At 51.3% G+C, this 26,291-nt stretch overlaps 10 protein-coding genes across 10 annotated transcripts; 3 read left to right on the top strand and 7 right to left on the bottom strand.

The window, feature by feature from the left end:
• Window positions 1–14: 14 nt before the first annotated feature.
• K460DRAFT_299708 (NUC173-domain-containing protein) lies at window positions 15–4,127 on the bottom strand. The gene is made up of 2 exons (XM_040929808.1): window positions 4,041–4,127; window positions 15–3,991 (listed from the first exon to the last, which is right to left on the bottom strand). The coding sequence occupies exons 1-2, from the start codon at window positions 4,101–4,103 to the stop codon at window positions 227–229; spliced, it is 3,828 nt and encodes a 1,275-aa protein (XP_040794596.1). The 5' UTR covers window positions 4,104–4,127; the 3' UTR covers window positions 15–226.
• A 192-nt stretch (window positions 4,128–4,319) lies between these two features.
• Window positions 4,320–11,154, bottom strand: K460DRAFT_299706 (uncharacterized protein). The gene is made up of 2 exons (XM_040929807.1): window positions 5,307–11,154; window positions 4,320–5,257 (listed from the first exon to the last, which is right to left on the bottom strand). The coding sequence occupies exons 1-2, from the start codon at window positions 10,864–10,866 to the stop codon at window positions 4,623–4,625; spliced, it is 6,195 nt and encodes a 2,064-aa protein (XP_040794595.1). The 5' UTR covers window positions 10,867–11,154; the 3' UTR covers window positions 4,320–4,622.
• A 1,303-nt stretch (window positions 11,155–12,457) lies between these two features.
• Window positions 12,458–13,149, top strand: K460DRAFT_269665 (uncharacterized protein; the record flags this gene model as incomplete). Its single annotated transcript, XM_040927591.1, has 2 exons — window positions 12,458–12,960; window positions 13,017–13,149. The coding sequence occupies 2 exons, from the start codon at window positions 12,458–12,460 to the stop codon at window positions 13,147–13,149; spliced, it is 636 nt and encodes a 211-aa protein (XP_040794594.1).
• On the bottom strand, window positions 12,938–14,247 carry K460DRAFT_362799 (uncharacterized protein). The gene has a single exon (XM_040932707.1). The coding sequence runs from the start codon at window positions 13,834–13,836 to the stop codon at window positions 13,321–13,323; it is 516 nt and encodes a 171-aa protein (XP_040794593.1). The 5' UTR covers window positions 13,837–14,247; the 3' UTR covers window positions 12,938–13,320.
• A 950-nt stretch (window positions 14,248–15,197) lies between these two features.
• K460DRAFT_413507 (uncharacterized protein) lies at window positions 15,198–16,293 on the top strand (the record flags this gene model as incomplete). Its single annotated transcript, XM_040937616.1, has 2 exons — window positions 15,198–15,286; window positions 15,434–16,293. The coding sequence occupies 2 exons, from the start codon at window positions 15,198–15,200 to the stop codon at window positions 15,840–15,842; spliced, it is 498 nt and encodes a 165-aa protein (XP_040794592.1). The 3' UTR covers window positions 15,843–16,293.
• K460DRAFT_413506 (uncharacterized protein) lies at window positions 16,257–17,867 on the bottom strand (the record flags this gene model as incomplete). Its single annotated transcript, XM_040937615.1, has 5 exons — window positions 16,257–16,571; window positions 16,623–17,189; window positions 17,243–17,446; window positions 17,504–17,614; window positions 17,673–17,867. The coding sequence occupies 5 exons, from the start codon at window positions 17,865–17,867 to the stop codon at window positions 16,257–16,259; spliced, it is 1,392 nt and encodes a 463-aa protein (XP_040794591.1).
• A 395-nt stretch (window positions 17,868–18,262) lies between these two features.
• K460DRAFT_413505 (uncharacterized protein) lies at window positions 18,263–21,010 on the bottom strand. The gene is made up of 7 exons (XM_040937614.1): window positions 20,860–21,010; window positions 20,786–20,809; window positions 20,304–20,736; window positions 19,935–20,251; window positions 19,452–19,883; window positions 19,161–19,405; window positions 18,263–19,110 (listed from the first exon to the last, which is right to left on the bottom strand). The coding sequence occupies exons 1-7, from the start codon at window positions 20,881–20,883 to the stop codon at window positions 18,615–18,617; spliced, it is 1,971 nt and encodes a 656-aa protein (XP_040794590.1). The 5' UTR covers window positions 20,884–21,010; the 3' UTR covers window positions 18,263–18,614.
• Window positions 21,011–22,327: 1,317 nt separating this feature from the next.
• K460DRAFT_362794 (uncharacterized protein) lies at window positions 22,328–23,331 on the bottom strand. The gene has a single exon (XM_040932706.1). It carries the CDS (start codon window positions 23,220–23,222, stop codon window positions 22,479–22,481), a length of 744 nt encoding a protein of 247 aa, XP_040794589.1. The 5' UTR covers window positions 23,223–23,331; the 3' UTR covers window positions 22,328–22,478.
• A 557-nt stretch (window positions 23,332–23,888) lies between these two features.
• K460DRAFT_413503 (Adaptor protein complex sigma subunit) lies at window positions 23,889–25,107 on the bottom strand. The gene is made up of 3 exons (XM_040937613.1): window positions 24,963–25,107; window positions 24,831–24,913; window positions 23,889–24,776 (listed from the first exon to the last, which is right to left on the bottom strand). Exons 1-3 carry the CDS (start codon window positions 25,029–25,031, stop codon window positions 24,338–24,340), a joined length of 591 nt encoding a protein of 196 aa, XP_040794588.1. The 5' UTR covers window positions 25,032–25,107; the 3' UTR covers window positions 23,889–24,337.
• A 170-nt stretch (window positions 25,108–25,277) lies between these two features.
• K460DRAFT_373895 (arabinogalactan endo-1,4-beta-galactosidase) lies at window positions 25,278–25,950 on the top strand (the record flags this gene model as incomplete). Its single annotated transcript, XM_040934621.1, has 2 exons — window positions 25,278–25,616; window positions 25,693–25,950. The coding sequence occupies 2 exons, from the start codon at window positions 25,278–25,280 to the stop codon at window positions 25,948–25,950; spliced, it is 597 nt and encodes a 198-aa protein (XP_040794587.1).
• Between the last annotated feature and the right edge of the window lie 341 nt (window positions 25,951–26,291).

The raw sequence follows: 26,291 nt of genomic DNA, 5'->3' as shown, positions 1-26,291 counted from the left end.
TCATGTCGAAATGTCCAAGCATGAATGCGCCACCGTGCATCATTCTCGAAGGGTGTACGTAAACCTATTCAAATAGACGCGTCTCGCAACCATCAACGCCATTTACTACACCGAATCGTACAGATGGGTATCACAGCCATGAGGATGGGGAAATGGTATCTATTCATGCAAAAGCGAACCTAACCCAACTCATCGAAACGCCTATCTAGTTTTTAAGTGAGAAAGCCTACTTTGGCCCACTCCATCTACCCCCGAAGCCCTTTCCCCTGACAAATCCTTTACCCCGCGGACTTTTGCTCTTCTCCACTCTCCCCTTCGCACCCGCGCCGCCAGCAGAGGCACCATTCGCACCTCTCTGCTTTTCAGCGCCTAATCCTTTCCTTTGCGTCTTGACACCACCACCACCACCACTCTTGAATCCGCCCCTGCCCATTCCGGACCCACTCTTCGCCTTCCTGACCTCCTGCCAATCCGCCTCGCCACCATCATCATCCACGTCCATCTCATCTTCCTTGGTCTTCTTATTGCTGAACTTTAGTTTCCCCTTTTGACCGCGCTGCGCCGCGTCGCGACCACGAATTGCGTCGACGTAGGCGTTAATACCGGCTTCGAGAGATGTGTTTTGGTCGTCAAAGTCCATGAGCACATCGTGATCGGCATCTGTTCCTTTAGGCTTTTTGCTCTTTACAGCGTCATCTGCGTCCGAATCGCCAAGAATGAGTTTACCGTCCTCGTTTGTGCGGGTCTTCATCTTTGTTGGTTGTTTGCGTTGGCGGAGCGGTTTTGTAGATGATATGTTACCCAGCGCGCGCTTGGACAGCAGATCAAGCGGCTCATCTTCATCTTCCACGATATACGTCTTGCCGCCCTTGGCATTGCCGCTTCTTTGTTTGCTCTGACTTTTAACAAACTCATCTTCCGAGTCTCCATCGCTCTCTTCGCTCTCACTGCCATATACAGCCTGGTCGTATTCACTTTCAAACTTGCCCTTCGGCTTCTCACTTGGCGCCTCACCGTCTTCCTCGGCCTGCTGTTTCTTCTTCTTTCGCTGCTCGCGCATCTTCCGTATGTTGGTGATGAGTTTGCGGTCCTCCACAGGACAAGCGCGTTCGACCTCATCAACGCCGAATTTTCGGACCATACGCTCAACTATGTGCTTCACCTTGGCTTTGAAGTGTGCTTTGTGCTCATGGCTCCAGACCATAAGGTTCGATAATAGTGTTTTTAGGCGCGGCCTGATGAGGGCTTCTGGCAGTGAGATAACCTCGACTTTAACGAAGCCGAGCACACTGCGCACGATTTCGCGGTTCGGATTCTGGAGGAAGATGTCCATGAGATCACAGAGATTTGTGATTGTCTCCTTTGATACCCTGGCCTGGAACTCGTATACTATCCGGGTTACAGCTGTGATGGAGGCGGAAATCATATGTGGGGTGGAGGCGGCCAGGCCAGCTGAAACCATCGTGATGTATTCTTCCAATGATGCATCCACGGTCGGTGCATCGGCGGGCATATTTGGCACTTTGGTCTGCACGACTTTGCCGCCTTCTGCCATCTTTTCACCCATAGCGACGAGCAGGTTGTAGGCTGCCTCACGTGCCTTCTCATTCGTCTCCTTGGCCGATATGACCACCTCAGAGAGAATGGATGGAATGAAGTGTAGATCGCTTTGTGGCAAGGACTCGATGACCTGAAGGAGTGCGTGCAATCGATCTCTCCTCGCGGGCGCGGAAACCTTCTCTGCACTGTGGAGTAGGAGCAGTTGCAGCTCGCCGTTCCGATCTTTCAGCGCTGCTTTGCCCATTTCTGATTCCGCGAGGCGGGGTATGAGCTTATATGCCTTCTTCTGTAGCTGTGGGTCGTTGTCCTTGTTGATCATGATCTCAGCCATGCGGAAGAGCGAACGGTAACTATCCCGCGGGAGATAAAGGGCGATTGTGATGATTAGATCCATGAGCGTGTGGCTCATCGGCGGCATCTTCATCTGGTTCTTGTCCTGTTTCTGCTTGTCTGCTTGCGTTTGTGAACCGGTCTCTGCCAATGAAGATTCCAGGTTACTCGCAACTCGTTCGAAAGTCTCCATGAGTTCCTTCTCCGGGACGATGCTCAAAAAAGCATTGATCGCCTTAAGAATAGTACCCCGGTACTGTGGTAAGGTCTGGCTGTACACGTTGAATAGGACTGCAAGCATGTTGCTTGCAAACCCTGCCAGATGTTCAAGATTCTTAGCTGCACCGGCCTTGCAAATCCGAGCCTGCGCAAGCAAATCATCGTCGGTATCTAGCTCCACGATGACCTTGTTGCTATCTACCAGGTTCTGTAGGGCTCGGCAAATGTCTGTCCGCAGGTCGGCCTGACCGTATAGTAGATTCGCCAACATTTCGCAGAAACCTTGGTCAAACGCTTCGACGAGGTCGAGTGGAAGGTCGCAGTAGCCGGGCAATATAGACCAGATTTGCTGCACGACCGTCTCAAATACCTTGACCTCCATTGTCTTCTCCCTTTCGCCGTGATCGATAACCCTTTGGTAGAGCTCTTCGCTGAGGGGTACCATCTCGGCCGTGAAGTGCGCGAGCTTCGTATTGTGTACCGAGTCGCGGAGGAGAGGGAGCATCCACACCCTGCCGGTCTGTCCAGGGGGCGGTCGCGGCAGGTTCAGTGGCAAGATCTCAAGTACTACGTCCGGGCCCATGGCACTGATCGCTCGCGAGATTACGGCATCCGCCTCTTTCTTGCCTGCAAAGCTCTCGTTGCTCCTCAAGTCTCCAACGATCCGTAGAACTGGCCTCAGAAGGGGGTCTGAACGCCATCTGAGCGTCTCAAACATGGCAGACAGCATGCTGAACACTTCCATCCAAGCAGCCTGATATTTGACGCTCAGCAGATCTTGCGCAATTTTGGCAACCTTCTCCAATATCTTCTCATCGTATACGGAGGGTTCGAGGATGACGCTGTCAGGTATGACGTTTGCCAGGAAAGAGATCAGGCACTCAGAAGCGGATATGCGGATGTTATGCGACGACGATGTGAGGAATGTGGATATCATGGTGAATATCTCCGGTAGTTTCATGAAGGTGTCTTCGGGCTCGATTTGTGCAGAGACTTCGTAGCCTCGCGAGATGACGGCTATCCATGGCGGAAGCAGCTGCGAATCGTTCTTCGACGGCTGAAGCTCGGAGATGACGTCGAGGAGCTGGGGCAGCTTTGCGGATGCAAGTTCGTCGGCCATGCCTGCGAAGATGACGTCAAAAATCTCGAAGGCGGCCATGGTCAGGAACTCGTTGGTCGACTTGGAGATGTTCAGCAACAGCTCGCACAGCACATCGATCTTGCCGCTGGGCCAGCCACCAGGCGACGTCGCAATCGTCTTGATGAGCTGCAGTGCGTGGATAAGATCTGGGTCCTTATTTCCAGCGTCTCTGTTGGCCTTGTGCTTCCGTGACTTGGCGGCCGCCTCTGCAATGTCCTTTAGCATCTTGAGCGCCGTCTCAGCGCACATGTCGGCGGCGGGGTGGTCAAGCGCAGGGCTTGGAGGGGGGTTCGCGAGGACCTTTGCGAGTGCCTCTTGCGCCCTCTTCCTCACCTTGGGCCGGTTGTCGACGGAAATCTGGAGTAGTCCCGCAACAGCTCTTCGCGGGCTAATCTGCGTCTGCGGCAGCTCCCATGCGCGCGCATCCTGCACCACCAAGAGTGACTCCAAGCATCCTATCGAAGACCGGATCAGCGGGGCCTCGGCATCGTTGTGGGTGAGGGCGGGCGCGAGGCTCGTGAGGATGTCGGTGAACTTGGAGCGCAGCAGCGGGGCGGGGACGTGGGGTGTGACCAGGTCGAGGAGATAGATGGTAGCCGTGGCGCTCTCCTTGTTTGCAATGCCTTGCGCACCAATTTGGCGGCTAAGAAGCGACAGCAGCGCCGCGAAGTAGGCTGTCGGGGTGAATTCTGACTTCTGCTGGCGAAGCGTGTCTTCGATGGCCGAGAGCAGCACATGCGTCTGAGGCGGGTTAGCAACCGACATGACGCTGTAGGGAGCTTCAAATTACCTGCTGCTGACCCTGCAGCTTCGGGTTGTCCCGAATCTTGCTCAGTCTCTCCTCAAGCGACATGATGGGCGACTGTCGAGTGAGTTGTGGTAGTAGACGGCACGCACCTCGACCTTCACTTTTCAATTTTTGGCTCCAACTTTTTTTGGGGCAATGCAGGGATCATGCATGTTGTGGCCCTATCGATAACCGCGAGCGCACGGGCTACTTGGCGTTATACATGGTCGACTCTCCTCACACATCATTAACCACAGCGTGCAAAAGAGATGTCTTGTATATAGTACGTGGAAAGTATGGGACGTGGCTCAGAAGAACAAGTCTAATTGCAAGCGCGGAGCGTCCTTCTCCCTCGCGCAGTTTTTTGGTAGCGTGAAGGTAAATTCGGGTATAAACAAGACATCTCAAATCATCGTACAAATATTACCAAAGCCGCGCGGACATTACAAAATGTCGCTGCTGCAAATGCGAATTATCCAACGTCCCTAGCATCCTCTTCGCGAAACTGTACTTATCCAGACAATTATGCGGCATATGGCCGCTACGAAACGAATTCAGAAACACTAACAGTCCATGTATACCATCTCACTCTTCCACCAGGGTATCATTAACGCGTCCCCGGACACTGTTCTTACTACTCTTCTTTGTAATGTTCATAAAACTCAGCCTCTTCTTCACGCTGCCCGTCCGTGATGACTTGTCGCTCTTGCCACTCTTGCTCGTCTCCGGTCTTTTGTTGCTGGTTGTTCGTTGAAGACTACTTGGACTCTGGCTTGAATGGCTGACATGGTTGGACGGGAAAGAGGGCAGAGCCTCGGGCTGCGGAGAATTAGGTGTGTGATTGAGAAAACTCAGGCTCAGACGGTTCCTGCTCATCTCTCTACTTGGACTGCGCGTTGATGTCGCGACCGATTCATCATCGTCCATGGATCGCTTGTCAGATTTAGTCTCTTGCTCTTTCACCGCGTCGCCCATTAGGACACCCTTTGTAAGGAAGGCGAGGCTCAATCTCTTTTTATCCTGCCGTGAAGCTCTACGATCAGGAGCCGGCGAGGTCATTCTGGTGCCGTTGACTTGGGTGTCATCTGGCGTGGGGCTTGCCCTCTGTGGGCGCGAAGTGGCTGCAACCAGCCATGAGCCGGTAGGAGATCGTATCGGCGGCGGCGGCATATTTGGCGGCATCAGCACTGTCAATTCCCGGTGGAAAGCCGCTTCGAACCCTGAAATATCGTTAGCTATAGACACATTAGACGGCAAGCCATTACGTACGCTGAGTGAGGTCTGCTTTGGTCGTTTGTTGCGCGGGCCTTGCGTACAAACCCAAGCAGCGGCGGATGACCAGAGCGTAATCGACCAAAGCTACCCTTAATCCATTCTCCAATGGGTTCGATTCTTGTTGAGCTTCACTATCTTCTTCCTCACCCCCACGATCTTGTGGGTTGGGTAACAGGTCGTGGTAATTGGCGACACAATTTTCCGAGTTGGTGTCGACGGCATACATGAGCTCTTGAGTTAGAGTATTGAAAGTCGTATCATCGCCGTCTGTGATCCTCTTCTCGAGAGCAAGAAGCTCCACCGTCTTTCGTGATGTGCGCTCTAAAGCATTTTGCAGAGGGCTCAGCGCTATTGTACCCACGGCGACGATCTCGCTCCTTCGTAGGATTGTGGGAAACGTCTCGGCCGTAGTGTATACCGTCTTCTCGACAGTAGCCTCTTTTGTCGTAGCAGCAGACGGCGAACGTCGAGATGCTGAAGTGAAGTGAGAAGGGCGGGACAAAAGATAGTAGTCTTTAACAGGCTGCGAGACCTTCGCCCGTTGGTAGATGGCATGTGTGAGGTCCTTTTGCGGGCTGACAGGGAATATCTGCAAGTATTGGCCTTCGAGGTCTAGCTCCGCCCCCGTGTTGAGAATCTGCGCTGAAGGATGTTGTTGCTGCATACGATCTGTAAACGAAGCGAGCCGATCGTTTGAGGACCCTTCGAAGATGAATTGCTTGTCGCGAAGTCCTGTTGGAAACCCTAAGCCTTTGTACACTACGCGGAAATAGCGTGGGTTGGAACGCTCGCCCTTTGCGATACTCTCGTGGATTTTCGCCATAGCATGCTGTGTACGAGCCAGCTTAACAAAGTCGAACACGTTGTGTTCATACTGCGTCGCAAGCTCTACGTAGGCTCCTAGCGCGTTGTCCCACGACTGGCCGTTTTCATAGTGCTCGATCATCTGGAAGTACAACTGCTCCTTTCGCTCGAATGAGGGTTGTGGTGGGAAATTGGGCTCCGTCAGCGGGTCTACGGTATGGTTTGGATCCCACTCGTATAGTTCAGCATGTAGTCGAAGCGCAAGGCCAGCTTCTGTAAAATTTTGCGCCTCCGCTTGCAGCTCAACCAATTGATGGACGTAGCGGATATATATGTCTTCTTTCTGCATATCCTTCAAAAACTCCATCAGGTGCAATGTATCCATGATATGGAATATCTCACCCGTTGCTTCGGTGCTGTGGACAGCTACAAGGAGGTCTAGGAGTTCGTCGATTGTCGCAATTAGGTCCTTCAGTGCTGCGAGCAATGGCTCCTCGGGATCCTGCGCTAGCGGTACAAACAATTCTACGAGCTCTTGAATGAAGTGTTTCTGCAACACTGCCTCTGTCAAATGTTTAGTTTTGAAGAGATGATCTAGGCAGTCGATCATTTCAGCCTGTATGAGGGTGAGGTCTTCGCTCAACGTCCACTCGCTGATGATCATGGTCTGTAAGACCTCGATCGCAACACTGCGCAGCCCCTCGTGAACGCTAAGACACAGTTCCACGATAGGTGCGACCAACCCAGGCACGTATTGCACTTGGAAGCCACCCATTTTTTCAAGTCCATACTGGCTTTTATCTTCAGCGCTGCTCTCCCACCCGATCGCCTCCCAGCTGCGTTGAAGCAAGTCGGCGCCGTGCTCCCTGACATCGCCAGCGATTTTCCACACGGCTCGCCGTTTCTGCTCCGGGAAAGTCTCTAGAGCAAGCGCATCGCTACCGACAAGCTTTAGTAACGCATCGAAGAAGGCTCGCCACAACTCTGTGTTAAAAAGATCGGCTTCGTCAGGTAGAGGGAGAAAAGAGTCGACCAGTATATTGAACAACTTCTCCAAAGCACGCATGGTCGCTTTGTGATGATAGATGTGCACGCTCAACCACGAGCTAGGGTATGCTTCGCAGTCAAGGATTGAAATGTAGACTTGTAGGACCGAGAACAAGAATTCTGCAATGTCATCTTTTGGCCAATCCAAGTGTACAAGCGTGGGCAGACTCGACATTGCTGCAAGTACGGCCGAAATTTCAGCCATGGCCTCATCGAAGGGTGCTTCGGTCGTTGCCGCCCGCGATTGAAAAGGATACGTGGTTGGGAATAGCAGTGAGAGCGTTTTCTTGGTGGGTCGCGGCGTTGCCTGTATCGCGCGATATGAATCTACTAACTTTGGCATGTATTCACAGGCTTCTTGCCCAAGCTCTTCCACTTGAGATGCAACTACAGAGCAGCACAGGCGCACTTGCTCTTTCCACTGGTCGGTAACAGACTCAACTTTCCCCCAATATGGAGCAAGCCAGGTTACAGTATCTGCGAGAAATATGCGACGAACATCCGGCGAACGGAAGATTTGGAGATCGGAGAGATGATGTATCAGTAATAATTTGTACAAAACAAGCTTTCCTTGGACCTTCGAGCATGACTCAATGAAGCTCTTGGTTAGCTTGTACACGTCCATGGAGGGCATACAACCCTCCAGCTCAGGAAGCCACGAGTGGAAGTTTTGCACCAGCAGAGTTTTTGTGCCAACCAGTACTGGTGATGGGTTCATCATCAGAGCCTCCAGCGATCGGAAGAGTACTTTCATTTCTTTGCTGAACTGGGCCCGGTCCTTGATGCCTATGCTCTCCTCCTTTGCTTTTTGCTTCTCGCGGGCGTTGACCAGGAACTTCATAATGAGCTTGCCGACCTTGAATGTGGCTCGTAATTGTCGAGAACTTGCTGAGTCTGTAGGCTTAGCCAGCAGTCGACCATAGCTCTGCATCAGGCATGATGTAACAAGGGAGTGAAACACCTTGGTTCGGGCATATTGATCCACCAAGGGCTCTAGGTTGAATCGGCGGTCATGAACAATGCCTAAAACGATGACTATGGCACTGAAGACTAAATCTTCGTATTCGTCACTTCCCGCATAGTGGCTTTGAATCGCAAAGAGGGCATCGAACACCACGTCCAGGAGCTTAACGATCTCAATCTCCGGAACAAAATTAAATCGCCGTAGTAGTCCGACTAGTTCTCCAGGTGGTTGCTCCTGCCATTTTATGAGGCCTAGGATACTCGGGTCTTGTGAATATTTTGTACTGCAGAGGAAGGTCTTGAGATGTACGGCTGCCATGGGACCCATGACGTGCTCATCCTTCTTCTTAGCGCTCCATGGCAAACCAAGATAGGCGCCTTTTCCTGCGATCATGCCCGACGTATACTCGTCGTATTTGTACAACGTCAACGCGTGGTCTCCGTCGCGAGTAAATGCATCCTGATTCCAGAGTGGCATCCAACATAGGGCAAATGGGAAGCCTGGCGCGTCTGCAACGCTCATAACCAAATGCGACCCGGGAACATCTTGCGGATCAATGGCAAGTCGAATGGTCGAGTTCCAGCCCTCGCCCCGCTCGACTGCTGTAGTGCGCCATGCGGTATGGCCTGCGCTGTTGGTGGAAGGATAGATGCATCCGTCGATGCGTTCCCCTGAGCTCTTTCGAACCTCGATAGTCAGCTGAAGACTGCTCATTGACGAGGACTGTAGTAGCGGAACGGTGCCACTTTTAGGATGCGCTAAGAATGCGTTCTTTGGGAGAAAGGGTTCAACGAGAGTCAAATAGATGTCGCTTCGTGGCTTTGTCGGGGCTCCTGAGAAGCCAATCTTGCGCGTCTGCTTGATGTTGTGAAGCAGAGTCGGTATTTTCTCGATTAGCCCTTGAGCATCAGGATGAACAAATGCCTTGAGGCGGACGGTAAGCTGACTTATAGGAGCGTTCCGTTTATACTTGCCACTTGAGCTTGGGTAAATCTCAGTCAACAAACTATCCCAACCACTGTCGTCTTCTGACAACTCGTCGAGCGCTGTAGCAGTAGACCACAAAGTGACGACCTGATCCGCCTCCGACTGGGCTTGCATGAGCTGATTTACACACACCACACCAACTGCAACGGCTCTCTTCAGCGTCTTTTGGTCTCTGGACTGTGCTCTAGCTCTCGTGGTTGCAGACTCGGGTCGTTCATCGGAATTCTGTGATCGACTGGCGTCGAAGCTCGGCTGACGTCCGTCTGATGAGCCGAGGTGCCTGGAGTTGGTGGATTCCTTTCGTTTTGAGCCAAACATGACACTGCGCCGTCCACCCTTGATGCTTCCAAGTTGGGAAGCCTGCACACCTGGCGCGTTGTTTGGCGTGCTGTCTCTTGTCATGCTCGCCTTTTCTGCTACCGTTGCTGAGCGTAGCGGCACGTTGGTCATCAGCCTGAAGACAAGGTACAGGGTCGATCCAGACCCCGCGCCGTCGCCAATATCGGTTGAGCTGAGGTCTACAAGCAGTGCTCGTAATTTGTCGCCTGCTAGCGAGATGGCTGAGCCATCTCGTGCGGTCAAATCAAAAGAATAAGCTTCTGAGAGGGGCCGTGGCGCTGTGCCCGGTGTCTTCAAACACAAGTGCATGCTCACTTGGGCAGCTCCCTGCACAACGTCTCCAACGACATGCTTCAAGCTCACGAATAGGTGGTGGAGGTTGTGCTCGTCGACTGGGGAGATGGGGCGGCTCTCCAACAAGCTCATCATCGACTGTAGCTTTGTGACATCAATAGCCGAGTCGTCGCCAGTCAAGATGCGGCCACGCTGCGAGGGACTCCGCACAATGACGTCCCCACAGAGCATCTTATTGCCCGCCACCAGATTCCACACGGTTGCCTCGCGTACCTTTTCCAGCTCTTTGGTGGTGAGCACCTTGTGCAACAGCTGGCGGCGCGCAATATCCAGACGATTGACTAGCGTAGTCATTTTGTCCAGGGAGCTGTATTTCCGTGCCAGAAGAAGCTCGTGTACTTTTGTAGAGTGCCATTCCCGCAGGCAAGACGCGATTTCGTCAACCAATGGCTCTTGGGCAGATGTAGGTGTCTCGTCGCCAATCTTCAACATGGGGACGGGGGCAGGCGGCCGCGGCGCATTGGGGTCGGATACGGGCGACAATGGCAGCATGAGTTGCTGGAGGTGTTCTTCGCGGGCGGTCCATTGCGAAGTAGTGCTGCCGGCACGCTTCCTGTTGGACTTGGGGCGCGAGAGGGGGCGGGCAGCGGACGAGGGTAGGGCGGAGACGGCATCGGTCTTGGAGGCTCTTCGCGCTTGAAGTCCTGCGCCTTTTGCAGTGGGTGATGTGGCACGTGTGCTTTCGGTGGGCGTGACAACGCCGTTGGCAGCGCCATGTTCGTAATGACTACCGCGGCCTGTCTCATTTCCAACTTCCAGGGCGCCAGTTTCCTTATTAGCAGCTTCGCCCAGCACCTCGCGCACCTCGACGCATGAGCGCGGGAAGATGCCCGAGAAGACGCGTGCCTCCAGCGTCTGTCCCTTGACGCTGGTCAAGCCGGCCAGCAGCGAGGGCGGCGCAACCAAGTACCCGCGGTACCATGAGCCATCTCTTCCACCCTGCTCGATGATGTACAATTCGTCTCCGATTTCGAGGGGCAGGTCTGCGGGCGACGACGGCTGGAAGGGGTATATGCAGATTGCGAAAGCGATTCGCGGGAGCGGTCGCCAGCTCGGCATGGCACCAGACGTATGTCGGACTATCTTGGGGGGAGTCGGCGAGAGAGCATCACGAGTCGCGATGCGAAGACAGCCCCTGGATGGGGTTACCGGGTCCCAGTCTGGGGGACAGAGTAAGCGGGGCACGTCCCAGTGTTGTGTGGTCAAGGTGGTCAATCAATTCACTTCACTGCGAGACGGCTAAAGGGCGCGTGCACGGCACAAGCAAGTCGCGTAGGCCAGGAGGGATCAGGGTCGTGTTGGGCGACGACGAGACGGTGGTGGACGCGCAAAAAATATTCTTGTCCACGGCACTCGTCTGGAGCTGCGCCCATCGGCAGCAGCCGTTCCTCCATAGGAGCTTAGGCCCCGATCAAAGGCCCATATTGGTCTCTCCGATTTAATTACGCTTCTCTCCAGGTCGATCCTCTCCAGTACGCTTGTCCGTGTTGGTCCTGACAGATACGCGTTCAGGGCGGATGTGCGCGGTGAAGCATCACTCTAATAGCCCTTTGGTCCATCAACATGACCATGACAACAAATCTACTGCAACACAATCACACACAAATCACATCACACATGGTGGGTTTGTGCTGCAAACAATCACGTCCACTTCGTCTCCCGCATTCTTGGCCATAACCTGGTCCATGGGAAATTCCAAAGGCACGTGGCTTTCCCAGCCTTATTCGGCCCTCTATAGCTGTGTCTTCCACACGCTTCGAGTCGCCCTTTTTGAAACCATCATCCAGTGCTGTAGTCTAGGCCATCCCACACAAATCGCAAAGATGAGACTTTGTGAAACCGCCGTCGAAGATCACGACCGTTGATTTGCGCCAACGGGTGACACGACATCGCCCCGACTCCGCCTTGCCAATCTCGGTACTTGCCGGCTTGCTGATCCACACATCAGACTCCATCCCAGCCTTGAGCCCACTCCAACTTCTACTCACTATCTCTATACGAGTGCCCCAAGGCATGTGGTTGACTGATACTGAGAGTTACCACTAACAAGTCCTGCCGATGACACCTAACGTCCGCACGCTAAGTCGCATAACCTCAATTCAGTAACGCCCTAGCTACCTGCAGTTTATGGTGTAGTGCATTGTCGAAATCTCTAGGTTTATTGTATATTACAGCACCAGATGCAGAAAGAGGCCAATTATAATCCCTTATTCAGATATTACAGGCGAAGGATGCCTGGGATTCCTTCCACCGTCGCGTACTTACTTTCTCAAACCTGCTCATCAACGACATGCACCTAACTCCCTAGAACACACTATGCTACGTAGAACTCGACACTTCGTCTTTTGTATTCGCCCCTCGGCTGAGTACCATTATTCTCTTCGTTTTGACATCTGACATTTCAACAATCTACCATCTACGTGTAGCATATTTACCTCGTACGTGAGCGCTACTTCTCAATAATCTACTATCATTGCGTGTAGAATCTTCACCTCGATTCGTACGTGAGCGCCACGCCCCATCACGTCACTCTATCAGTCGTGTCCAAGACTATAATATCTCTTCAGCTGCGGCTAGCGACACGAGTATGGATATGTCCTTGCCAACCTCGAGTGGCACACATATGCCCTCTATGCCCTCTGTCGGTCCTATGGCGTCTATGTCGGCAATGGGCATGTCTTCCACCTTCTCCGCCAGTACTCGTGTCACATTGTGGTTTACTGACTGGACCACCACAACCACGGCAACGTACGTGCTGACCATATTCTTCCTCTGCTTTCTGGGCATATTCAACCGCTTCCTGGGCGCGCTGAAATCTCAGCTCGAGATGAAATGGTCTGCGCAGCGCGATTCTACAACTACATCGGTTGCCACACCCAGTGGAGAAAAGCCAGAAGAGACCACCAATCGTAGGCATGCGCGGCAATGGAGTCGAAAGCTGCGGTCGGAACCCATCAGACTCGAAGATCAAGATGGGCAAGAGACAGAACCACTAAGCCCTGTGCCGCAGCTCTCTCATACAGAGGAAGGCGGCACCAAGCGACAGATGAGTGCATCACGCCGGTTTTGGGTTGCCAATGCACCGTGGAGCGTCAAGAAAGATGGGATAAGCGCTGCTCTGGAATTTCTACGAGCGTTGATTGGGTACATACTGTATGCCCTTACAAGTTGTATGAGAGCAGAAAACCCTTTAGCTAACCACGTACCAGCATGCTGGCCGTCATGACATACAACATTGGATTCTTATTTGCTGTCACTGGAAGCGTACTACTCGGCGAGATGGTATTTGGAAGATACACACGAGGCTCTGCAAGCTTGGCCGAGGACGGCTGTCATTCGTAACAATCACGGCTTGGGTATGAGCCAATGCTAGAAATATCTCATCCCAAATTAAGCTCTTCACTAGACATGATCAAGTTGGGGAGAAACGAGCAGCAAGAAAGCGAAATGTTGATCCATGATCTAGCTTATGAAAGATGCGACGACCCCAATCTGGGGACCATTCCCTACGGCTCACGCACCACCGATAACACCAACAGTCCTCCACCTCTGATCCATACCCCTTGCAACTGGCGTCTGATCCCGGATTGCCTGCGCCGGAATCCGATACATGACCAGATACTCTCCCCAATGCAGCCACTCGTTGTCGTCACCTTCTTTCTTCCCCCCTCCCACCATCTCATCCTTCAGCAAATCCGCCGCTCTAAACACCGGCCCCCTAGCAAAATGCCGCGTGTCCACTGTCACCACAAAGGTATCCTCGCCCATCTCTTTTGTCCAGTGTTTGGCCACGTTCTCGGCGTGAGTGCGGCTGTCGTACACGCTGATGAAGGGGGAGGAGATGTTAGTCTGATGGTGTAGATGGGCGAGGCCGAAGCGCGAGAGAGCGGATGTGTAGTTCAGAACCGTGGTTTGGTTCTTGGCAGAGAAGCCGGTGGAGAATGCGTAGCGGGTTTGCGCGCTAGCGTGGTGCACGCGGTAGACCAAGGGCGGGATGGCGGTCGGTGCTGAGGGGGCGGCAGTGGGCATGAAGGGCTGAGCTGGGGAGAAGGAGTTCAGAGCTGAGTTGAGTGTCAGGTATGATTAAGTGCAAGATAAAAGAGGCAGTACTTGTCATCGTGGTAACGGGTAGAAGGACTGTTGTTTGGAAGCGTCAAATGTAGCTGTTGTAGCTCTATATGTCCAGTGGTCAACTAGACAAGGAGAAAGTGAAAGGCTGATAGGGATGCAACGAGAGTCATAGAATGGAAGACCAAGATAAGCAAGGCGTGTAGGAGATGGGTGCGAATGCGGCAATCCATGTACTGCCCTATAGAGCAACTACATTGTTCTAAGCTTCCAATCACTGTCTATTAGTACTCCAGGACGTGAGAGGCGGTGAAATTATCCACGCAAACGGAATCAAGATATCAAATTAAGGAGCTGCTTCGCCATTGCGAGTTCCCTTCCCCGCTCGGGATCTTACATTTGGTCGACTGCTCAAGTGTCGACAACCCGTCGGGTTGAACGCTGGAAAACGTAGGCTACCGACCGGGAGGGGAGCATTATGAGTTTCCCGAAGTCCACACCGGGGAGGTGGAAGGATCCATGTACTTTGACCTTCATTTGGATCGCCAGCATGCCTTTGGTAGTCAAAGCACTTAGGTCGTACTGAACGTGGGTGAAATTGCGCTTGGCGTTGACAGCTCTTCCGTTTGACGTGTAGTTGGTCTAGGATCTTGCTTTTGATGTGTGGTCTCAACTCCGTGTCCACTTTCTAGTTGTATAATGTCTAGAGAAATCGATAGGCCGAATAGGCGATGAACTAAGCGAAGAGAATCTCGGGTAGGAACTACGTGTTAGGGTCATTTAGTACCTCGATATGAACAGGGATAGACTAAACAAACGAGAGCTCCAAATTGAGACTTAGAAGGCGAGATGAGGCTGAGACAGTGAGATAGTGAAGGCCAGGAGCTGTACATGGCCTGATTGAATTCGGGAGATTGCCGAAAGTTGGAACGCGAGGCTGGCTGGCTTTCCCACTTCGCAGACTCTCTCACTGTTATTCAAGTTGGTTCCCGCAAGGCTGAGCTTCGCTCCAGTGCGCACAGTCGTTTTTGTGTCATCTAGAGAGCGCTGAGGTGGCACGGGCGTACGGATACAGGCTTCGGAAGGCAACCTTCCGCGTATCATTCATTCGTCAATCCCGTGAAGACGAGTACTTCTCGCGAGTGTAGAAGACGAGGCGCATCCGCGAGATAAGGAGGAAACGGCGAACTACAGCATGTACATGAACACGGGAGGGTTCATGCTGTGGGCTCTTGAGGACACCTGTCAGACCCTGCTCACCGCTATTTTTCACTGGGGAGGTAATGGATGATTGGTGACGTGACGAAACTGACAAGTCAATAATGAAGTCTAAAATCAAGGGGGAAGTGAAGGTTCCACCACGTGCAGGTGGATCGGGTTTGTCGTTCCGCGCCGCGCTGTTCTACTTTGGGTAAGGGCGTTTTGTTGTCTGGGACGTCGAAAAGTTCACGACATCGATCGCGGCGTGCGCAAACGGTCCCCAACGCGCCAAATCACACAAACAGTACGGATATGTCTCGAGGCCAGAATTTAGGCAAATAAGCTAACTCTCAGACAGCCCGCTCTGCCCGCACGCTGTCGCCAAGTACTCCCAAAGCAGCACCTTCAATCTACACCACCACTCGCAGCCGATCGCAAACACGCTGAAACCTCGACCGCTCTTTGCCTCATCCTCAATCTCTCTCACAATGTCGTACTTCCGCATAACGCTCATGCGCTCCGGCATCGGTATGCCTTTGAAGACTCAAGGCGTACTGAAAGCGCTCGGCCTCCGCAAACGCATGACGACCGTCTACCACCCCGTTACACAATCAGTCGCTGGTCAGATCATGAGAATAAAGGAGCTTGTAGATGTCAAGGAGGTGAAAAACCCAGAGACGAAGGAGCAGATGCGTGCTGCAAGAAGGCCGGATCCGGGATATTACATTGAGAAACGGGCGGGGGAGGCTATGAGGGATTATGAGTAGATACGTGGCTGGGAATGACATGATTGTGTAGGAGATGTATTGTATTGTCTGAGTTGGCGTATGCATGTATGGCGTTTGGAACTTTGTATCGACAGTAGGAGCTGGGTTCGGCCTAGATTCACAGGCTGGAAACAACCGTGCCTCAGCTTCGTCTTGCGCACGCGTGTAAATTGCGATACCATTTACAATCATTAAAGGCCCCCAAAGCCTGCGCAATATTCTGTCGTAACTGTTCATTTCCTTTTAACCCTATTTAACCCTGTTTTACCCATTCCTTAACACCATTCATACACATGTGCAGCTATATCTTGGAAATTTTTACAAAGTCGCTTTTGCGCCCGCCAAAACTGCTTGAGGTTGCATGTTGGCCAGCAAGGACAACCTGAGCTTGACCAAAATGAACACAGAGTATATTCACCAGCCCCCAGAAACGACCTCCTTCCCCTCCCTCAGTCTCTCGTTCATGGAAATCATCATGGCTTCATCGTACGTCGGTGGCTCAGGTGGCAGAGACGCATCGGTAAAGCCGAGCCTCGACGGTTCATATTGGGGCGGACTTTGTTGTCCAAATCCATCATGCATAGACAGGGAATTCATTTGTAACGCAAGTGGGACGTCATCTCCCAGCAAGTCCTCATCCAGGTCATCTAGCTGTCGGCCTGGAAGGATGCCTGAAGAAACGCGGACAGGTGTGCGTAGCTGCACAAACAAAACACGACCACCCTCATCCTGTCAGCGTTAGTAAATTTGTATATCTGGGCAAGGACGATGCTCTCTTACCGTTGTTGGGTCGCGACATTGGAAGCCCATCAAGATTTCCAACTCATATCTTCTCGCCAAATTGCACGCGTCGAAACTTGGAAGCACATCTTTAGGCAACCTCTTCCCATCCCATAACCTGAGGTCAGCAATTCGCTCCGTTTCCCCATTTTGGACTGCGGAGAAGATCTTCGTGTTGAGGTTGCTTAGACTTTGGATTGTCCAGCATGATACTGGACTGTTTGTGGTGGTTCCTGTTGTGATATCCGTGTAACCTACGAGCAGCATCTGGAAACTTTGAAGATAGAGATCGTGGGGGAAAGAGTTGAGCTTCTCGACAGTAAGACGCATAGCAATGTTGCGATCGCGTGTTAGATTGTACTTTGGAAGGAAGCTAGCTGAGACGAGAACGTGAGCCGGCTCGTCTACTGTGGATATCAGGTGGGTATCTTGCGATTCGTTCTGAGTCCGAGTTGACGGGCCCATAACGCTTGCTTTAACACGCTTCACGCAAGGGAATGTGTTGGGCGACATGTTTGTGATGGATCTGGGCTGCGTGTCGATTGGCCATACACTGACAGGTACACTCTGTAAAGCGTTAGTGATATGATAGAAGATATGTTTCATGCATTAACCCCCACCTTCTTCACTGTGGACTTGAATATGTTGCGTGTTGTGGTTACGGCGACTTCGATTCGATAAGAAACCTCAGAACCATTGACGAGACCTTTCATCGAGGGCGGCAGATCTTGTGGGATGCTAGAGCGACTTCGTTGTTCCACATTCTTCAACGGTGATACCGGAGAGTTTGGAGAGCAACAGCAGGATTCTGGCAGCTCTGGGACCTGTTTAACAGTTAGAGGGGGAAGTGATTTAATTAGAACATATGAATTTGTGCATACCTTGAGTTCAAAGTAGAAATTGTGGTACCCAAAGGGAAGTTTCAAATGGTCTTGATTTGACTCTTCCAATACGTAGCGAGATGGAACAACGACCTGTGATTCGTTTACAAACTAGTACCCATATTAGCCAATTGATCAAGAGTGGGTAACAGCTTGCCGTTGCACTTACACGATGCTTTTCTTGTTGTTTCCAGTTCAGCATGCCACTCGTCTCGGGCATAGTCAGTTCACTTTCTCCGATCAAGCGCGCAGTAATCTTCGAAACTGTAGATGTAGTCGGGAAGTAAACGACGATGCTTCCAAATATTGTTTCGCCATTGCTGAATGTAGCCTTAGGATGATCAAGCTTGATTGAAACGTCCATTTTGTAAACAACTCCACTAAGCTAAGAAGCACTAGAGGCGCGTAACAATAGTGGGTTTGAAAGTTCAAGTCAAGCCTAATACCGTGCTAAACGATTGCCAACTGTCTAGAAGAGTCTTATGATAGAAAAGAGCTTTAAATGTTACGGCTTCGAGAGTAGATTCGAGGCACGGGATTGGATGGAATAATAGAGGATTGAGTGTTCGAGACCCAGAAATTGTGAGCTGAAATGGGATTTAAGACAGCGTTAGTGATTTTGAGTGAGTGTATGTTTGGAAACTAAAATCATACTACATCTCTCTTCTCATTCAAAACTTCGCCCACGGCTACGAGGGTGACCCCAAGAGAACCGGCTATTTTTAGTCGGATCTGCCAAGACTCGTCGGTGGCCAGTCTCCGAAATTCAGGGGATACTCTAAGAGGTGGTGGACGAGTCGAAACGGTCGACTTCTGAGGAGCCGGGATGGTAATGTGAAATGGTGTTGTTTAGGGCTGATCCTTGCCAGTACATCGTGGCCCGGTTGCTGAAGACACGTGATCGCCAAACCACCTTCGGTGTAAAAACAGCAATTCTGCTTTCATACCAAATCACATCCACTCGCTAACATGTACCAGTTGCGTAGAAGATCTCTTATCTTGTCTCATTTGGATGGGCGTCAGAAAGTCGATCGTCACCTAGGATCTTCGAGAAAAAATAGTTGAATCCACGTATTTGCTGCAGAGCAGTAGAACAGAACACGATCCATGATTATTGGTTATTATCGAAGTAAGAGAAATCTGCATCCAACCAGTCCAACGTCGGCTGAGTATCGAAGAGTCCCCATCCCGGATCAATTATCCCAGGCCCGCTCTCGTTCGGGAAATCTATAGTACCCTCTTGGGGCGGTCGACTCAATGGCACTAGCTGAGGTGGGAGTCCAGCTAAACTGACTGCAAATTTAGGCTGTTCGTTCGTCGGCTGTGGGGCAAAGACGAGGTCTTGCATGCGCTCGATGCCACGTGGTCGTTCGTCGGTCCTCGACACAGGGCTTGTACTTTTCTTCGCCTCCCACACGAGGCCTTCGCAAAGGTCGATGAAAGACTTGAACAGTGTCTGGAGCTTAGCAATTGAGGGACTAAGATCTGCTAGTCCGTCAAGTTGGAGCGCGACGACTTTCAAGAGCTGGAAATCTTGCTCGTTTGATGATGCGACGACGTTGCAGAATAACACGAAGAAAGGGGTCAATGGATGATAGAGCAGAGTCCTAAGAATTTCTTAGCCAAATAGCGTTGTAGGTTGTGTGAAGGTACGTACCAATGCATATATGATACGTGAGCCCGAACATCGATTATAGCAGTTGACTCCTCTTGTATGGCTCTCAAGGTCGTCATTGCCATGCGTGCGGATTCTAGGCAGTCGTTGTCGATGTACGCCATAGCTGGCAAACAGATCTGTCTTGAGCGTAGGATGGATGTGCGGAGTGAATGGTATGAGAACTGGATGGTATTCAGTTCACTCCCTATATGGAGCCCCCCCCATTGCTCTGGAGAACCATGTAACTGAATTGATAAGCACTTTGTCATGTAATAACATCGGATCACTTACCTCGGTGATCTTAGCGTGTACACGCTCGAGCCTCTCTAGCAGATCCTGGACTACGTACTCTACCCTTGACAAGAGGGACTTGTTGTTGACGATTTTGTCTGGGTGGAGCTCCGAAATGTAGATGGCCTGAACAGGCACGAAGTTTAGATAGGTGGAAAGGAGTGACGACATTGACTTGTTGAGTGGAGATGACAATGCCGCGCCAAGTCCGTCATACTCGAGCAGAAAGCGACTTCTTCCTTGCATCATAGAGTAGTTCTTGTCCAGGATGTGGCACCATATGTAACAATAATAGACTTCTTCGTCATCTTCCGTCTCGGTTTGGCAGGCTTTAACCTGAGCTTCGAGGCTGAGATCTTCGCAAACTTTGCACGCAGCAGTAATAAAAGTCCAACAATGTGTTGAGTCTCCGGAGCCCTGAGCAATAAATGCCTAGATGGATTCTGTCAGCATATATTGTTATAGATGCGAAAGAAGCCTTACACTGCAAAGGAGGGATTGCAAGAAAAGGAGTGACGGAGCAGAGAGTAGATGAATGCGTGCCATGGCCAGCTTGACACTACTAAGATATTTTGTAGCGCATGTGCGCATACCTGCTCCCACCTCTTCCATGCTATTTTCAGATAATACGGTGTTGATGAACTTGAAAGCAGCAGAGTTGACGCATATAGAATAGAGTAGTAGGGTTTCGGGACTACCTGCTCTGTTGATCAAAGCAAGTCCCATGTCCTTCAAAGACCTCGGTGAGACGTGCTTGAAGTAATCGAGCGCGTGAAGGCCGATTCTCTTCCCCTTCAACTCTGCCAAGGATATTAGTCATAATGTGGAGTTGAAGGATAAGTCGCATCCTACCGCGTAACATCCAGTATAAAGTCTCAACCGACGGGTACGAAATATCTTCTAAAACATCTAGCACGCGTGTACTTGGTGCGGTTGAGACGTCGTTGGGCTTCGTGACCCGCGAAAGATGGTTCACGAAAGACATTGCAGCATTCAGGACAGCTAACCTGTCTGCGGGCATGTGCTTCCCCGAATTTATCTCCTGGCGTATGAAGTCTTGAGCTTCGAGTATGGAGGGTGATTGAGGCATACTAGGAGAAGGATTGGATGGTGAAGGGGAGACTTGGAGTTCATGTCGTCGAATGCTTTTCTGTGCTGTTGTTGATTCGGCCTCTCTCCGGCGTTTGGACGCGCTTCGAGGTTGACGGACAACTGACGATGTACGAAGACATTGAATATTGCCGTCGATGCAGTTGCCACATGGGTTGTTGCGGTCGCATTTGACCTGGGTGTTCAGTCAATACGAGATTTGATATGGCCAAGAGCCGGCCTACCTTTCGCGCTTTACACGTATTACACTGGAACAAGTAAGCCAGAAGATCAGCGGTCTCGCAGATGCAATGCTTACCACTGTATTTTGATATGACGTCATGTTGCCTTTGAAGGTCTAGAAAGTCGAAGGAATAATGGACGTGAAAATTTTTAGTCAGGCAAGCTCCTCCCTTACGGACAACGTCGGCAAGACCACCAGGGCTACAAGCAACATAGGGGAAAAGGTCAGATCGGGGACTTCAACGAACACGGCTGTGGACAGGACAAGTCAATGCCGTAGGGCTGATGCGACGAGCAGCGAGTCGAAAAAGGGGAAGCGGAGTCGCAGTGCACGGGACGTTCTTCACAGCCACTGCTTGGCAATATGAGCCGCGCACCACCACCGTCTGCGGTGGCTGGGAAACCTTGTCTTTTTTTCTTTTCGTGCGACAGCGAGTTCAACAGATTTACTAATTAGGCATCTCTAGTTTTAATCAGGTTATACTTGCTTGGAATGCTGGTTGATGCTGAAGTGCGGGTTCCGAGACTGCCGGTGGACCGAGCTAGCGCGAATTGCCCTCGGTGAGGCTTCGAGTGGGAGGAATGCTAACCTAAAACTAATTGCTGGGGGTACGCTGAAATGTTCTCTTGTGTTTGATCTTCAGATCTCGCTTCGAAACACCCGGGACGGTACAGTGTCATCACTGTCACCCTCAATTCAAGCGCTGCATGAATCGGCATGTGCTCTTCAACCGGCACCATGGCGCCGAAACGCGACTTCAACGCCTTTGCAACATTCCGAAGTCAGTCAGACTCGCCCAGACGATCCAGGTTGAAACGCACGCCACTCTGGGCACTTGCTTTAAGTTTGAATGAGACAAGGCTTATGGTATAGAAGCATAGCGAGGTTTTTAGTGCCCCAGGATCTACACCAGCTCATGGCTTTCAACAACTCTACCTTGAGTTTGCTTCTATCTACGCACTTTCATCCGCGAACCATATGTCTGTTTAGGTTATGGGTTTCTGAAAAACGCTCTGCGGAGGACTCTAAATATTCTGGACGGGCAGCGACTAGTTCAGGTTTATATAACGCGCGACCAAGATGATCGCTGGCATCCACCGGCTGCAGGTGCGGTCGATGAGGGCTTCATTATTCGATAACGCGGCTCGATCAGCCAGAACATCCGAAAGGGAGATCGGGAGATCCATGACACTGTCAAAACAAGTTCGTGCTAGAAAGCCAACCTCGCCAAACCCACTCCCCGCTTTGTTCACCTGGTCCTCATGGTAGTTCAGCCCTCGTTGGATAAATTCTATGTTCTTTGGTAATAGGATGACAGCCTATGTCCTCTTAGAATGCAGGGGTATCAAAGGAGCCGACGGGAACCCTGCTGTTGACCGACAAGTTTGACGAAACAATTTGGCATGAGCGATCAGGGGACTTATCATGACGCAGTCGAAAAGATCGTGGGTTGAGCAAATGCGACCTTAGCGCCCACTACTGGTGGGGCATATACATGGGCACATGGTGCCGCAAAAGGTTTGGAGATTTTACAGTCTGCACATTGTGGTTAAAGTTATTTACTAATTACAAATAGCGATATCAAGTAACAATTTGAATACTATGGAAGACTCACTGGAGTAACTTAATCATCTAGCATCGGGTTGCTCCACCCGAAACATGTGCCATGTTTGCAGCGGATTAGAACGCCGGTCTCACATTGTACGAATCACACCGACCTTCTTACTAACCCATTGCTTTGCCTGTCCAAAGACACTCTTCCTCTTACGGACTGCGCACACCGTTTTCGTATTCGTCGACTTGAAGAATGCAACAACCCTCTCCTTGAACCGAGTCGGCGCAGCGTCCTCATCGCATAACAGCCCCCAGTGCAGAATAGCGCGAGATGAGACACGCCTCTTAAAACGGATGCCGTGATCATAACGGAACGACTCGAGCTCTGGTGTGCGGGCTGACAGTGCTGTATACGTGTAACCTGCTGGACCTGTGGATAGGGGACCTGGAGATAGTAAGCTGTTGAGCAAGTCACAGATCGCACCTACATGTGCAGCAGTTGAAAAGGTGGAAGCTGCTAGAACAGATTCAACGTGAAGATGCAGAGAAGCAGGGGCACGGCCGCGCCGATTTGGCCACGCAATGTGAGTATCGGACACTAGCTCTTGTGGAAATGGGACGTTCTGGAGGTCATCGCCATCATATAGAAAGTGTGCGTTGGCGAGAGACTTCTTAGTAGCGACTACACCGTCGGCGCAAGCAGAGATCTTAGTAGACTCAAAGTCAGTGTCCAAGCATGTCTCATAAGATACCAGCTCTTGGACAAGCTCAGCAAGGTCTAGCTCACCATATCTAGAGTCATATTTGGGGCGTTTTGAAGAACTAGCGTCTGATCCTGGCAAAGCTGGTCGACTGAGATGTGTTTCGGGTGACGAGCCCGGCATTTGGCCGTTGATTTACACCGAGAAGTCTGGTGAGGAGTGTATGCTGCTTTGACTGTATTTATGTGCGTAGTCGGGGAAGAATGAGTCTTTAACAATCTGACATTGTGTAAACCAAATTCACGGTGTCTTTGTCGAAGCTGTGTAGGTGTGAGTGAATGGATGGTGTTCTTCAACAATGTCGGTCTAATTATGAGCGCAAAGAACATCACCACTTAGACCATATCGTGTCATCTTTTACTGAGTGCTATTGAATCATGTATGCGCCTTAGAAGCTAGGCCTGATATATTCTAAACAATGGTGAGCAATGTTGAATTAAATGTGTAGCTCCGAACCACCTCTTTCTAGTCTCAAACGAATCGTGAATTTTTTTTATATATGGCCGGATGCTCACACTGTAACTGACACCTTGAGCGTATATACCTTGGAGGAGTGGTACATTATGGTTCTAGTGTGCACACTCTGTGGAGCTTTGCTCTTTGTGCTTTCTAGCTTATCGTAGTGGCAACTGCAGCCAGGATGAATTGTTCTATTCCGGAGTACCCTCAAGCTTCTATAGAGATGTTAGTGGCCACAAAGCGTTGTATATTGGTTATGTCGCTCGAATAAAGTGTACGCTAGTCCATATTCTTGGCCCGGAGATCACTGACAGAGGAGTAATGGTCATGATTCGTGGTAGAATAGTTGTTTAATTATATACGACGAAAGATTGCCCAAGACGTCGATAGTACTTCTACGTCAGAAGCGTGAACGTTGCCTAGTTCAAGCATCTCAAAAAGTCGAACCCGCAAGTCACAAGAAATAAATAGGTGGCTCTCTTCTGTGACGAAACAAGCTTGCGTCCCGTTAAGGGTTTACAAGAGGCTTCATAGCCGACTTAACGACCCTTCCATCTAGATGTCCCGATTTCGGTGTTCCCACTCGTCGTATTCTGAGACCCAGAAGAACTGAATTATGAAGCTTGCAAAAGCGTTGAACCGTCCGTATGGTCTTCCTGTTTTCACGGGTCGCGGCAAGCTGGTCGAATATAACAGCCCTAGGGTGACTGCTCTGGTGGCTCTTTGATCCGGGCAGAGGCAGGTGCCAAAGTAGATGTCGTTTTGTCGAGATGTCATCTTCACCTTCCCGTCCAAACCCCATCGCCCCTCCCTAGACCCGCAAACGTTAAACCTCCCATAACCCCTCCACCTCCACTGCCACCCCTCCCCTCATTCACTGGCCTCTTCGCAACGCGTCCCTGTGCCTTGACGCCTTGTACTACTTTATCTAACTGTGTCTCGACGACGACACCCCCAACAATCATTTCACCTAGCGTTGCATGCAGCGTCTCAAAGTTGAAGATGAGATCGAGTTCGCACACGTTTTCGAAGAGGCCGTCGAGGGCTTGCACGAAGACCTGGATTAGGTCGAGCAGGGCGAGGGGCGACTCGGTCGAGGTGGAGATGACTATGAAGTAAAGGGTTGCATAGTGGCGGTAGGTGACGAGCGAGGGCGTGTCGTTGTGGGGGGTGCTGGGGGTGCTAGATTTGGAGCTGCTGGCGAGCAGGGGAGGGAGGCTAAACAGACTATCAGTAAGTGAAGCTTTGTACTTGTGGAGTGAGTAGGCATACGGCAGGAAGTTACATGCTGAATTTGGGCGGTTGGCAACGAGGGTGAAGATTTCTGAGATGAGGCGTTGCTGGACGCTGGTGTCCTGGCGGTCTTCAACAAATGTTTGTGAGGGATGAGGGGGTGAATCGAACCAGCTGTGTGTAGAACTTGGTCAGCCGCGGCTGACCCGCATTGTTGAAAACAAGCACAGCATTAATCATGGCGGCGAGCTTGTTTGTGTCAAAAGATGGCTTGCAGCTGTTTCCCGGTGTTGAGGATCGCCAAACCGTTGTTGGGAGGATTGCGGGGAGGTGCAGTAGATGTGATGCAATGCCAGAGGCCCAAGCGCAGGAGCTCGCTTTCTACTGTACACTGGACGCCCTCCTCCGCATACTCCGCAACAGCTGTCCCATCACTCCATCCACACCATCTGCCCCTTCCTTTCGATCCAATTCACTTGTCCCAACATGAAGCCAGCTTCTCGCATCAGCGGTGCGCTCCTCCGTCGTGCCATCTACACTCCATTGCGCGCCCACTCGCCCGCCAATGGCATCATCCCCAGAGCGCTAGCCGTCAGCAATGCCTCTGCCATTCGAGCCTATCGCCCGTCAATGCCACTCAGAAGTATCATGCCAGACTCGGAGAATCCTCCTCCAAAGGAAAGCGAGAGCATTGACGAGCCTACTGTTCCGACCGACATCCCCACATCCGAGTTCCACGAGCGAGCAGACCATTATCTGAACGAACTTGTACAGAGACTGGAAGAGGCACAAGAGAAGGAACCTAATATCGAGGTGGACTACTCGGTACGCCAACTCCACCTTTACATCCTGTTCCTCCATTCACTTCGGTATATCAACGTCATCGCTAACCATTATGCAGGCTGGCGTCCTCGAAGTGACGGCTAAAGAGCACACGTTTGTGTTGAACAAGCAGCCCCCGAACAAGCAAATCTGGCTCAGCTCCCCCATATCTGGACCGAAACGCTTTGACTGGGTCGTGTCACAGGAGGGTATGGAGTTCAAGGAAGGTGGTGGCCAGGGAGATTGGATATATCTGCGCGATGGAAGTTCCCTCACGGAGATTCTTAGGAAAGAGTTGGGCGTGGATGTCAGTGTGGATGACCAGGTTCCGCGCTAATGAAACGCGATCAAGTCGGAGGTCAACCAAGTGCATGGCCACGGAAGTGTTACTGCGAAGCAATTTCGAACAGGTCGCCGCTTGCTGCCAGGAGAGAGTGATAGTTCCGTTGTATTTTATACCGTACTGGCAGCTTCAAAATAAGCTGAGTCATAAGACGAAATCCTTATGTTTTTAATCCTATATTTCCCTGTCGCCAGCCCGTGGTATATTCCCTCTAAATGCCCAAACGCCTGTAATATGCAACGCCACACATGCACGAACAATGAATAACTCTCGACGCGTGTGTCCAAGTCACCACCACACATATGTTTCCCTCGCCGGGGAGAGTGGACGTATAT

Source organism: Cucurbitaria berberidis, assembly GCF_010015615.1.
Source record: "Cucurbitaria berberidis CBS 394.84 unplaced genomic scaffold K460scaffold_1, whole genome shotgun sequence".
In the NCBI taxonomy this organism is placed as follows: Eukaryota; Fungi; Ascomycota; class Dothideomycetes; order Pleosporales; family Cucurbitariaceae; genus Cucurbitaria; species Cucurbitaria berberidis.
This window is presented reverse-complemented; position numbering and strand designations above follow the sequence as displayed.